The sequence below is a fragment of the Zonotrichia leucophrys genome, chromosome 1A (assembly GCF_028769735.1).
Source record: "Zonotrichia leucophrys gambelii isolate GWCS_2022_RI chromosome 1A, RI_Zleu_2.0, whole genome shotgun sequence".
Classification (NCBI taxonomy): Eukaryota; Metazoa; Chordata; class Aves; order Passeriformes; family Passerellidae; genus Zonotrichia; species Zonotrichia leucophrys.
The window spans coordinates 58248595-58263234 of NC_088170.1; the positions used below are offsets into that span (position 1 = coordinate 58248595).

The following is a 14640-nucleotide window of genomic DNA, read 5'->3' on the forward strand; positions in this document are numbered from 1 at the left end:
CTTCTCCCTTTCAGTGTTCCAAGTCCCCAGCTCAGAGAGCACAGTTTTGCTACAGTACTGCTCCAATCAGAAGCTGTATTTCCAAAGCTCAGACTGTGACAGCAGGAGAGAAAAGGCTGGCAAGTGGGCCTTGAATTTGTGCCTTAAAAGATGCACTCATCGCTTACTAGATGCACGCAAAACAATGTAAAGGATAGAAGCTCCCAATTTTGTTGCAGTGTGTAGATGATGTTCAGACTGAAAGATGGTTTTCAAAGACTGACTGAAGCTTTGAGTTTAGGCTGATGGGGTTTCCTCCTCTGTGACTGGTTATTTGAAAGTGAATCTCCACATTTTCATTATTTTCTTGTGTATCTAGAGGGGAAAGAGCTAGTGTTTCCATGCAATCTCAGGTTTAAGAAAACTAAACAAGGCTTTACCATTTCCATTTAATATTTCCTCTGACAAGTTCATTTTTCTTTATTTTCTCAATGAGAACTCTTTCCTATTCTATGTAATAAATATATACAATTTTCCTCCTGAATGGATTGTGGCATTGTAGCAAAGAAAAATTGTAGCAATTTTTCATTCTGGCATGCTCATTATAATTCTTCACAATGATTGTGAAGACACCACAAATCAATCTTTTTCACTTTCACACAAAACTGTTATGAGAACAAGAAAAGGAATTATTCACCTTAGCCCCTTAAGGATGCATTCACATTAATAGAACAAATACTGTAATTCCATTTCGAACAACTTGCTGTGTAAAACATGCGTTGTCTTACTCATCTTTTATCCTTCAGAATAAATCTTCTGTAGCATGAAGGTCAAACCACATGAAGTCACAGATGGAATGGAATTGTTTTGGAAAACTGGTAAGCAGATACAACAGCCTACAGATTCATGCTCTATCAGTTACCGTGGAGGGACCATATCTCCCTAATCTAACACAAGTGTGGAAGAACAATATAGCACAGCAGCCAAAGAAGAGATCATCATAGACACAGATACTGAAATATTTTAGAGAAAAAAGATCAGAACTAATTAATAATGACTATCAATACACATCTGCTCTAAATTTATTTTTAAATCCTTCCTCTTTCCTTCAGCAACATGGACACATTCTCACTCAAAAAAAAAACCCATTACTTTATTTGTTTCAAAATCACGAGTTATGAGCATCCTGATAAAAGCATTGGAAGATTATTCACTTCTCTGATCATGTGTTATTGGGATCTCTGAGATTATCAATAATGAAAGCAAACTTAGAAGCAGGTTAGAACTGAAAACACAGTATGACTGTTGAGGTTTAAGAATTTAGTGCTCCCACTGAGACTCTCCAAACCAATGTGGCAGTCACTCATTTCTCTTCCCCCTGCAGCAGGCTGGAGAGGAGAACTGGAGGCAAAAAAGATCATGGGTTGGAGGTAAAGATCATGGGTTGATAGTAGAGCAATTTACTGGAAAGAGAAAAAAGATAAGGAAAGAACAGTAACAGGAACAATATTAATAAAAAGGGTCTAAAAAAGAGGGAGTGAATCACATGCCAAAAGTGCTCAGCATGGAGCTCAACTTGACCACAGTTGCCCTGACCATTGCCTTCGGCTCCAAATCCAAGCGCTTCCTCCAGCTCAGAACCGGCATTATACGACCACTCTCCCTGGCTCAGAACTGGCCTTATCCAACCATTGCATCCAGCTCAGAACTGGCATTACCCAAGTGCTCCCTCCAGCTCAGAACAGGCATTATACGACCACTCTCCCTGGCTCAGAACAGGCATTATCCAGCCATTGCATCCAGCTCAGAACTGGCACTATCCAAGCGCTCCCTCCAGCTCAGAACCAGAATTATCCAAGCACTCCCTCTGGCTCAGAACCAGCATTATCCAACCATTGCCTCCAGCTCAGAACCAGCATTATTCAACTGCTACAGCTGTGTCAGAACCAGTGTTATCCAACTGCTCCCTCCGGCTCAGAACCAGCATTATCCAACTGCTCCTTCCAGATCAGAACCAGCATTATCAACCATTCCCCCAAGCTCAGAACCAGCATCATCCAACCCCTCTCTCTGGCTCAGAACTGGCATTATCCAAGCACTTCCTCCACGTCAGAACAGATCCACCACACCGCTGCCTCCCCCACACTCACTCACCCGGGCCAGGCTCCAGCCCAGTCCTTGGCACGGTCCCAAGCGGGACCATTCCCAAACAGTGCTATGGATGAGGCCACGCTGCTGGCTGCAGGTAGGGCTGATGTACAAACACACCTTCCCATACCCATCTTAGGTACCAGTTACATACAAAAATGAATTTAAAAGTATTGGTCAATCAGTCTGACAACTTGCTAGGTTGTCTGAGCTCTTCCTCAAACAGGCTGGGCAACAGTGCCTAAAGACAAACTTGATTTGTATTTCAACACCAATCTCTGGTTTATGTTTCATATGTCTGAAACAGGACCAGCCTAAATAGCTGAAAAAACTGCAATGATTAATTTTATAGATACAAAACCACGCTCATAATGCTTTTCAAAGGTTATACTAAGACAGCAGGAAAAACTACAATTTCCCATAAAGAGGGATACACAGTAATTTGTGAACTCAAAACACAACTCCCCTATTTTGTAAAGAAACAGTTGCTATCTAGCTTTACCAACTTGTGCAATTTAAAAATGATTGCTCTGCACATTTCATCAGTTTATAAAGGCAGTCAAGAAATATGTGGCTGCAAAGACATCTGAACAAACACAAACACAGAAATACAGTTGAAACTTCAGTAAATCATCTAAACCATCTAAATCATCTATGCAGTGCTGCAGTATGAATTACACCTCTATTCCTTCAAGAAAAGGTGTTACCTTTCTTTAAAACTTCTGAGATAACACAACATTCCTGTGCAGTTTAGTCCATTGCTTTACTAAGTATTTAGTCCAAGAGTTTTCCTCAAGACATAGCGTAAATATTTGTGTGTGTAAAAACTAGGCCAATCGTTATTTGTTTACTTCCTTCATTCCCTGCCACCTCCTTGGGACAAATATTGAGAGCCCTCTCTATAGCAACCTATCACAGCGCACAAGGCTTATGTACTTATTCCCACATCTCGCTCTTCCCCTTTCCTTGCCTTTTTCCTCCCTTCCTCCACCACCTCAAACTTTGCCCTGTTGTATGCATTTACGAAATCTCTTCTTCTTTTATTAAGTCTTAATGGCAAAAACAGCTTAAACATAGCTGTATCTAAAACCTGGCATCACATTGATTTGCAACAGTTTGCCTATTTCTGTAACTCAGCTCCATCAATGGGCTCTGAAAAATTCATTTTCAAGCTCTGCTCATCATACATACAAGAAATCACTTTGATACAACCTGCTAGAATCTATGCTTCAGGTTTTGTAGTTTTAAAAGAAGAACAAATGAAAGTTGAGTATGTACCACTTTAAAACACCCTGAATTAATGCAGATAGCCTAAATTTTGTTTTCTTTTGAACAAGAATACTACTGTCCAACTATACACTGTAGTATGGAAGAGTTTTTGTGTACATCCAATGCAATTGAGAGAAGAAAAAGTTTCATGGGCAGAATCTGTCACTAGAACAGCCAAAAAAACTGAACCTGGAAGGAAGCAGAAGAGCTTCTAAGCACACAGGCTCTTCTTCAAATCTGCATAAAAAGCAACAAATCTTAAGGTAACAAGAAGACAGGAACAAACACTCCCCAGTTTAACATCATGATGTTATTTATCAAATGTTCTGAATGAAAACAGTGGTTAGGAGTGGAGGCAAGTGTTCACGTTCTTTAGGCATCTCTAGGCCTATGTTAACACTTCATTTTTCTACAGGAACTTTTCTCAAATTTCCAGAAAGCATAAGAGGAAATGAGCAAATTAAACTCCTGCTTCTGTGACTGTCTCATTTGCAGAGGAAGTGCACAGCAAATAGTCTATGCAAGAAGAACTAAAGAAAGGAAGCTGGATCAATTAATTATGGATTGCATGGCAAACAGCCTTTATCACTAAATTTGCACAGACCCAGAAGTGTCGTGGGGCAGATCACTGAGATCAGTTCTTCATTCCCAAGAGCCAGCAGTGCCCTGGCAGCCAGGAGGGCCACCCATGTCCTGGGGCCATCAGGCACAGCAGCACCAGCTGGGCAAGGGAAGGGCTTGTCCTGCTCTGCTGTGCTCAGGGGCAGCCTTACTCCCAGTGCTGGGGGCAGATTTGGGTGCCTCAACACAAAGATCTAAAGATCTACATTATTCTAAAGGGGGTCTATGAAGATGGTGAAGGGTCTGAAGGAGAAAGCCAAGGAGTGGATGAGGTCACTTGACTTATTCAGCCTGGAGGAGACTGAGGGGAGACTTCACAGCTCTCTCCAGCTTCCTAACAAGGGGAAGGGGAGGGGCAGCCCCTGATCTCTTCATTCTGGTGACCACTAACAGGATCCAAAGGATCAGCATGAACCTGTGCCAGGGAAGTCTAGGTGGGACATTGGGAAAACTTTCTGCACCCACAGGGTGGTTGGGCACTGGAACAGGTGCCCCAGGGAAATGACCACAGCACCAGATGTGATGGAGTTCAAAAAGCATTTGGACAATGCTCTTGGGCACATGTGGTGACTCCTGGGGTCTCCTGTGCTGGGACAGGAGTTGTGCTTTCCTGCCAGCTTAGGATATTCTATGACGTATGTGCTTTAAGCAGGACCAGGAGCAGACTGAAGCACAGCTTTCTCCCTGATCCAGTGGCTCTAAGGTGCCTGCAGCTCAGTGCACCACACCCTTGTTGTTATTCAGCAAAGGATTTGAGTGTTAAAGTGATGTCAATTGTAAGAAGGACCCTGACAAGGCACAATATGCTTTCTTTACTGTACTCTGTTCATGCAATGTAGATACAGTCTCAAATTCTGACAGCACCTTTTCTTCTGGTTCTCCTCACCATGACAATGGCAGCCTTAGTGCTTAACTGAGTTTTAGTGTTAGATTGCACTGTATGTCAGCTGTGTCCTTGCTTCTCTCAAAAATGTGACATATTGGACATTTGAACTTTGGGATTAACTACACGTGGGTAATGAACAAAGGTGAATCCAACATCACTTGAATTCAGTTTGGGGAATATTCATCACTCAGAAGAAGGAGAACCAGTGATTCTTCTTGAAGAACTGGAATTATTGGTTCATCAATAAAGGTCTTCATTCTTCTCTCTTCTGTCACTTGATATGCTTCCACAACACTGCATCCTACCTGAGCATTTCAAAGGGGACTTTACAGTCATTTAATTCCACACCATTATTTTTGGTACAATCCCAGCTTCTGCCTCACTCTATAAAAGGGAATAGCACTTCATTTCAGTGTGCTGCCTTTCTCTGACAATTTTTAATATGCCACAGGAAAGTGGGTGCCAATCTTTTTAAGAAAAACTCAATATAGTTGAGTTGATTGAAAATCACAAGTGAAATATTGTTCCTAGGAACATTTTCTATTCTTGGCTAGCAATGTCGATTTGCTCTTCCTAAATACTAGTTTATATATTTAACCATTTAATTTTTGATATCACCTATGCTCTTCCATAATTTCAGGAAGCAATTAGCCATTCTTTCACTAAAAGAACTCCTATAGTCTAAATGCAGTAAAATTCACCATGTTACTTAAGTACATTGCCATGCTTCCTGTAGGAATTATTAAATTGAAAAGTAGCAGTGATATATATAAATGCTACTCTGGCCATGACTAATCCAGTCAACACAATGGTTCAGGATACTGCAGACCAAAACTCTCATTTTGTCACTTTCTTCCTAATGGCAACTTACACAAAGAAGAATAATAAATTGTTCTGGCAAACTTGCTCCCAGGTTTCCCCCTGCATGACGCTGCACAGAACCTCCCACATCCTGTCTGAAGGACAAAGGGGTGCCCTTCATGCTCCCCTTTTTTTCCACACCCAAGTCTCTTGATTGCCTCAACAGTTGTTTTCCTTTCTCTTCATCTTAGTGCCACCAGATTTGAAAATAAAAATAAGGATTAACTACTTGCAGCTGTCTCATTGTTCATTCTAGCTCTATAAAGTATTTTTAATCTCCTCTTCTTACTAAACTCCTCTTTTAAGAGTGTGATATCTATTATTCTTTGTGCACAGCCTAGAACAATGGAGTGCATTATTAACCAGCCCATGAGTAGCTGTCACCAGCACTATAAGTGTATTTTATGTACAGAGCCCACACTGCATATATACACATACATATGAATAAACATACATCAGAGATATCTAATTAGGGAGCTCAATAAATTTTAAGAAGTGGAATTCCAGAACAGCTAATTTATCCTAGCTTATTTCTGCCTTTTTTCCTCTACATACCAATGACAGTTCATTAATACATTCTCAGCATGTTAACAGGAACAGCTGTTAAATAATAAATGCTGGGCTGTATTATTTTCAGTAGGTGCTTCAGCAATTAAGCTCTGGGTGCCTAATTTTTAGCTCAGTTAGGAAAAATAACTATATCTTATGCAACCAAGCAAAATACTAGGCATTACCCAAAGAGTAACAGCAACATCAAAATACCCATTGCAGAGAATTACTGTTCTCCGTGAGGAAGTGTTGGAAACCCAATGCAAATCAACACACCAGAACCTCCTGTATTTCTGCTTTATTTAAACCAACCCACCCTCAGGCAGCACAGCTCCTAGGTCTGTGCAAGAAAAGTAGAGAGAACCTCTGGGCATGACAAAAAGGCACCCTGAAGTCACACATCCCCGAATCAGCCTGCAATATCATTAATCACATGCAACATGAAACCACATTCTAGAGCTAACTCTCCTAATATTCACCACTAGCTTGGAGAAATATTCACCAGAAGAAAATCTTCAAAAGCAGTCAAGAATCTACAATATTGCACATTTCAAATTTTAAAATAGCTCTTAGCCAAACAGCCTAAAATTAGGAGAAGTTCATATTTGAGGAAAAAAACCCTACATTTCATTTGGTCTGCCTACATAATACATATGGCATTTCCTAAACATGAGAACCAGCTTTGACTACAGAAGGTTGTTAAGCTACCAAGCAGAAAAAAACCCAAACCCAACAGCTACTATCTAGCTTTTCCCCTTGCAAGGTGTCTTGATTGTCTTAATCCACAGACAACTGTTCAATTAAAAACAAAGGATTCAAAAACATGGTTATGACTGCAAACATCCCTGAGAAATGTTTATATTATCAGCATAGTCTGATTTATGTATTTAATTTTATATTTTAACAATAAATTTTCTAAAATGTACTGTACTTCTCTGACAGTCATTTATCATTTAAGAAGAAAAGTAAGAACTATCACCTTCCACAGGCTTGTTTGAAAAAATAGAAATTTTAACTATTAAAGCTACCACAAACTTAATGAAATAGTACACATAGTGGACTGCAGCATTTCCTTGTTCCAGCTTGAAATGTATTCACATGATTTACATCTGATTTACTACACCACCTGACTCATTATTCTGAATAAGATAACTGTTCTATCTCTCACAACAAGACCAAAATACATGAAATATTAATTCCCCACAGAAATTATTTCCCCAATAGCTGCACAAAAATTTCAGACTTATAGCATGCTTTTAGTTTCCTTTTAAAAATAAATGTTAATTTAATATTAAATAAACATTAAGAATAACTGATTGGGGGCTTTTTGTGTGCAAGTATTAGCTTTTCAAACAATCAAACTCTCTGAATGCAAAAGCTTATCACACATCTGTTAGAAGGACTGCATTCATTACTGTCAGCTATCAATCAGTCACAGCAGAACTCTCCTTAAAACATGAAATGTGATTTGCATAGAGCCCTGCTCACTGTTGCTGAGCACCAGTTAACAAATCATCCCTTTCATTTCAAGCTACAGTACCTCATGAAGTATTATCATAACATAAAGCATCAGAATATTTGGAATTAATTACATTTTCTTGCTTTGTGCCCCCTATGTGAAGGTGGTCAGGCACTGGCACAGGTTGGCTGTGGATGTGGATGTCTCATCCACGGAAATGTCCAAGGCCAGGCTGGACAGGCTCTGAGGAACCGGGGATAGTGGAAGGTGTCCCTGCCCATGGCAGGGGGTTGGAACTGGATGATCTTTGAGGTTCCTTCCAACCCAAACCATTGTGTTACTGTATTATATTGCACCAATATAATGCAAACCTCCTTTGCCATGCACCAATCCTGCAAACCTCCTTTTTCCTCTGCAGTTCCTCAGTAATCCTGAGTATCTTCACAACTATTTTTACATTGACAAGGGACTACCTGACTGAAGTTGTAAATAGCAAAACTAGAAGTCTGGATAGAATTACAGCATTATAAAATAAATTTATTAAAAATTACCTGAAGTTGAAAACAAAGAACATTTTATACTGGATATGGCATAGTGAAATGACTAGGAATAGCTCACATCTCCTGCTCTCCTGACTCCTATGAGTCAGCCATGAGTCTCATTACATTTCATGGTGACTTTTATGCCACATTTTCAGATTCATAGTACTTCAAACAAGTAAGATCCAGATTCTGGGGCTCACAATTCAGAAAAAAAAGCCCTCAAAAATTAAACCTAAATGACATAACATAGCAGAACAATAAGGAAAGGGCAAGAATATTAACTTTTAATGATACATAATGTGGAGGGCATGTAATGGAAATAAGGTAAGGAGTCCTCTGAGCCAGCAGGACCAAGTTATCTTGAAGAATGCACAAACCAGCACCAGGCAAGGCAGGTGCACACCCAACAGAACCACACAGCACCCCCAAGGGAACGGTGCTTCCAGACCCAGTGTGCCAGCTCTGCACAGCACAGCAACACAGCATGCACACAAACCAGCCTGGCTTTGGAAACACTGAGATTTCCAACACAGCTGAACATTTCTTTATGCATAGCTGATCAGAAAATTGCAGTTTCAGGCTGTCTGTGGGGTAAGCAAGGTAACCCTGCTGACATCCAGATTACATTCAGGTCTTGCTTTCAGCCTTCAGATCTGCTAGAACTGAAATTATTTTCTTTAAGGAGGAGGGGGGGGTTAACAAAAAGCTTAGGTTGTTAATAAATTCCACAGCAACAAGAAGGGCTTGTGCAAGTTCCGCGACCTGAAACCTTGGCTACATTTTTCAGTGAAGCAGGTAACAATTTAGAGGTCAGCCCAAGTCTGACATCTTTAAAGAACTTTGACAAATGTCATATTACATTTTACAGGACAATCAGTGTCAGCATAGTGTTTCAGCTATTATGTAGACAAATGGAATTTCATTCAGCCTACCTGATGCACGTCTGGTGAATCGGTTTACCGCTGGAGCTGAAAGAAAAAAACATTTTGATTATTTTTGTAGTAGTCTAGCTTGCTTTAAAAATAACAATGTTATACTTCATTCCAAGTGTGACGACTACAAACACCAGATAAGCATTATTTTTGTATGTTCTTAAGAATCCATTCATATTCACTTTAACTTTTAAGTAGCTTTGCAGGAGATGGTACATAGTAACTAAAAAGCTTTCGAGACCATTTTCAGCTTTCTAGGAGTTACTGTTACTTACTGCTGTTCATGAGTGGATCTGAAACATTTAGATCTGCATCTCCATTATTTATGGAGCGCACAGAAATCGGCATCTTGCAAACAATAATATAAGCAGGGTATGGAAAATAATTTACTTAATTTTTACAAAATATACCTATTGGAAATCAGGCACTAAAGATACTCCTATAGAGAAAAAGATCAATTTGTAATCCCATTAAAAGATCAACTTTTGCTTTGACTAACCTTTAAAACTCCTTAGGTAAGTCAATAACAATGCCAACTCCCACCAGAACCCCAGTGCAAATGTTTTATAGTGCCATCCTGGCACATCTCCAACTGCATGCTGCAAACATTTGCAATCAGGCTCCTGTCTTGTTTCCAACTGGGAGAGACTGCAAAACACAACTTAACACATGGCTTTGCCTCCATTTCATTTCTAGGTTTACCAGCTCCTTCAAGAGTTACTAGAGATAAAATAGATAAATAGTTTTATGTTTTGCCTTCCAAATACAACCTTCAGACTTCTAATTAGTAAAAACCACTGGTCTTGAACTCTACTTTCATGTGATATATTAACTGCTGGAATAAAGAGCAAGAAGAAAATCCGAATGACCTAATTTCAAATGTGGGCAGCAGCCACATTAAAAATGTATGCCCTTACAGTGCTTATTAATATTCAACCTTAAAAACTGTGCTTCATGTTTACACAGAACTGAAAAATGAAAAATATTAACCTTTTTATTTTAACCCACTGAATTTTACATGGGAATTATGCATCATGTCTTGAACACCTAAGCCAAAAGATAAAAATTGCTGAGAAAAAAGAAGAGACAGTAACAACAGCCAGAGATGCAAACTGACTTCTTATTCCTTTGGGGACAAAAAACCAGAGCAAAGCTACAATTTCTGAACCACAGCCACAGATGGTTTGCACAAGTACATACAGCAGTGACAGGTCCAAGTGGCAAAAAAACACACTGGGAAACCCAACTACAGAGGTTTGGAGTGCTAGTCACAAGGAAGGAAATAATAAGGTTATTATTTGGTTAATAAGCTGTTACAACCCCCAAACACATATATAGGCAAGCACAAGAGTAACATAATCAGCAAAGTTATTCTGAAACATGAATTCTAATGCCCCTGAATAATTTTTCTTTAAATAAAAAGACAAAAAATGTAGACACATTTTTATCAAAACAGACAGCATATTTTATGCAACTGCTGTTTTGTAATATGGGGGCTGCTTGATTCCTCAGAACTGTTTATTTTGTCACTACTGTTCTGGGCCAAATTCATTTCAGGACATCAGTCATGACTGTCACCTTCAGACAGCTGAGTTGTTTCCTCAAGCAAGAAAATTTGCAGCAGGTCTCAGCAGATGTGTTCATATTAAAAAAAAATTGGAATCTGACATATTTCTAACAAGAAAGCATAAAATAATGTTTTGCTCCCATTCAGAAGCTTTCCCCAAACTCAGGGAGGGCTTTGGCTGTCAGCTCTGTACATAATCTGTAGATATGAAGATTTAACTCCTCTAGACAGCTACCTCAGTACATCAAAAAAAAAAAAAAAGGAACATGTAGCACAAAACTAAGATAATTTGAAACAAGTTACTGGGATTATCAAAGAAAAAGGTTCTTTTTCAGCTACATAATTCTAAATTCACTCTTTTATTTGGCTACAAGAAGCTTAGTTTATTGTGCAACAGATTTTACAAATTATTTACTGTTAGAAAAAAAAAATAGCAAGAATGTCAGAACCTTGATCAGCAATTATTTTTGAGCTAATGTGAATAATCAGTGTTTCAGCAGCAACCACACAAAGCCTTCCTGCCCAGACTGGGATTTCATGGAGGTCATCCAAATGTGTTACTGGGAGATTTAAAAACAGGGCCCATAGTTCTTTGCTATGGAGCAAGTTGAACTACTCTCTATTTTTCTGGTAGCAAATCACAATATACTTCTGTTGTCCAGAAAGGTGGAAGCATTAGCATACAAGAAAGTCTCAGATAATAATCAGCCCTACAGGAATTTAGGTGTTTTCAGTACAAAGTAGATGAGTGGTCAACCAGGTCATGTCTGGCAGAGCAAGCATAGTTAAGGAGGGCAAAAGAAAGTCGAAAATGCATTTTTCTTGAGGCATAAAACAAATACTAAATTATCTTTCAAACATGTCAGAAGTGGAAATTCTTGTCTCAGAAACAAATGGACAAATCAATGGCAGAAATATTCAATGAGGGATATTAAATGCTCCTCCTGGAGCCACACAGCATCAGGAAGAGCAGAGAGATTCCCAGGGAAGAAACACTATTTATTCTGCCTGTGATTACCACCTTCCCTGGGTATCTATTTTTAGCCCCATCCTTACTGAGATCTGAGCCGGGCTGACTCTCAGGTTTGGACTGAGATGACTGTCCTGACTCACACAGCTCAGGTGGAAGTGGCACCCAGAGAGACAGGGATGCCAGGAGGCAGTCTTGGCATCCAGGCTGAATTATGAGGGCAGCTTTGAAATTCCACTCACAGGACGCAGGAACACTGTACTCAAATCCACAGGTGCAAGCCCTGAGCTACACACACACACACAGAAGTGGTGCTCAGCATTGTGATTTCCACCCTGCTGCTGCTCCAGCTGCTTCCCAACACTCTGCTCCCCTCTCAGCCATGGGCACACAGAGGCTCTCGGGACTCAGAGCAGGCACAGCAGAGAGCAGCTGGCTCTGGGCTCTGCAGGCTCCCAGGGCTGCTCCCCACAATGGGAAGCCCAGGCAGCCTCGAGGGAGGGCTGCCCCATCCCAGACACCGGGCCAGATGCAGCAGGGCTGACACAGGCAGCTCACAGCTCTGGAGTTCCTGCAGGAGCAAACGTGGGAAGGGAATGAGGCAATGCCCACGTGGCTACTGAAGGCAGCTCCACAGCAAAAATACACTTATTCCTAAAGGTTATAGTCACATCATGCTGAGGGCTGGTTGTTCAAAACGATTCAATTCAAACAACTTGCTAGAAAAACAACTCAGTAACTCGAGTGCCACACACATCCTCACTAACCTGTGCAAATACAGAAGGAACAAAACTCATGGATTGCAAAACCTCACCCTTGCAAAAGGCAGCATTTTTCCCAATAAAAGGCATATACAGACATACAGGTAAATTCAGAATATGTCCAGTGACATTTAATATTTTTTACAGTATCAGAAAGAGTGCTGCATCACAACAAATAATGTATAGCTGTACACAGAGATTCTTGCTTATAAGCATGACGTCACTTCATTATTGAATGTGACTCTTCATGTTCTACTTTGTTTCAACCAAAATCTATTACAAACTTCACAGCAGAAAATTATCAGGGCGTGGGGTGAGTGTGTATGAGAGAGAAATAACAGAGGCCTGTATCCTGATAAGTTTTGATTAAATTACCATTTGAAAGTGCACAAACCTACATGACATGTTCCAGTAGTTTGATTCTTAGCACTACATAAGAGAGAATTCCACAATCTGTCACTTGTTAGCAACTGAAATGAAGTACAGCTTCCGAAATATTTTGGCAATACAGATCAAGCAAGTAAATATAAATAATTGGTAAATTATCAAGAGCAGCATAACTTTGTAAGTAGATGAGGAAATTGGAGTCTGTGGGGTAGTTTGTAGAGAATCAAGACTAAGATAATGCTGTGACAGGATCCTAACTGGGCATCCTCTAGATGGCTAACCTGTTCTGATGGCCTGAGCTGTCTCTTTTTGCAAACTCACTATTTAAATGGTTTTGCTTCAGAAACTGCCAGAGATTCTTGTGCCATTCATGTCACCTGGAATAAAAAGCTAAAGGCATCACAGACATTAGATGTGCAGCTTTCCTAAGAAGTCGGGTACTGTAAGCCTGGGATTCAAGAAGAGGCTGTGCCTATCAGGGGCTGGTAAGGACACGCCTGAGCACTCTCTGACAGCCAGAGCTGTAACCTGGTGCTTCCTGCAGCTCTGCAAACCACAGCAAAGGCACATCCCCAGGTGTGCTGCAGAGAGCAGGGAACCCCAAACCAGGGTGAGCACACCCCACTCCCTGCAGCTGCCCTGGGGGACAGCAGGACACTGCTCACTCCCCTGCCACACTTACAGCAACTCAAGGTGATGCTCTTTTGGAGAAAAACACACAAAGCCAAAATGCCTGCTCACAGTGACAAAGGCTAGCAGGGGATTAGTGATTAATCTTCAGTGTCAGTAAAAATTAGAACACTTTCCACAAGCCTCACTTTGAATTAGAAACTGCAATTTCTTCATATGGCAAAGGACTAAATCCCCTTTAAAAAAAAAGAAAAACAAATAAATAAAAAACTCCTCAAAAATTAAACTAAGCTATTACATGTTTAAAATCTTCAATTTAGTACCCCATAGCCCCCCAGACCCCATCCTTACTTATAAAGCAGGAATACTGCTAATGTAGCTTAATGGATAGACAAACATCCACACCATAATGTGTCTTCCTTGAGTGGAAAGTGCAAATGCCCCAGGTGAGCTTAGGAAACAAGTGACATATCAATTCATTTTTTTCTATTATTTTGAGGGCAAAACTGTGTTAAAGCTCTCAAGGACACCACTGAGGTGAGTGAGTCAAACCTAGCCCAAATTTGAACAACAAGCTGAGAACCTGCTCTCAACACACTCTCTGATTTTATTCCATTTAACTCTACTGTTTTCAGTAGAGTTATTCTTGATTTACCTATGGTCTTTTCATCATATACATCAAAATCCCAGGCTAATTTTTCACTGATGAGGATCATAGGCAGTATATGTTCCACCTTTTCAGTTCCAAGCTTACCTATTTCTCAAAGGTCTCAACTTTCAGGAAATTTTGAATTATCCTTATTGCAATATTACACTAACTTATATTCACTTGTCTTCTTTCACAAACAAATGATTAATTAGAATGACCTAATCTGAACAAAGGCAAATCAAATCTAAATGAATGCCTCTCTAAAATACATGCTTTAGTCAGATTCATGTTTTTATGTCCCAAATGGAGTAGAGTTAACTCCACATTACCCAGTGATAGGCTGGGACACCATGGATAATAACAGTAATTTGGAGCCCTTCTAATCTCCCTCCATCACAGGAAACTTTCATTTTAGTTCAGGATTAATCCA

General features: G+C 40.0%; 1 protein-coding gene across 1 annotated transcript in view; it reads right to left on the reverse strand.

Annotated features, from left to right (window-relative positions):
* The window catches only part of PRKAR2B (protein kinase cAMP-dependent type II regulatory subunit beta), a 75259-nt gene that overhangs the window by 36022 nt on the left and 24597 nt on the right, over positions 1-14640 (reverse strand). Inside the window, exon 2 of the mRNA XM_064702853.1 lies at positions 9247-9282. Coding sequence (XP_064558923.1) covers positions 9247-9282 — 36 coding nt within the window. The remainder of the gene's footprint in view (positions 1-9246; positions 9283-14640) is intronic.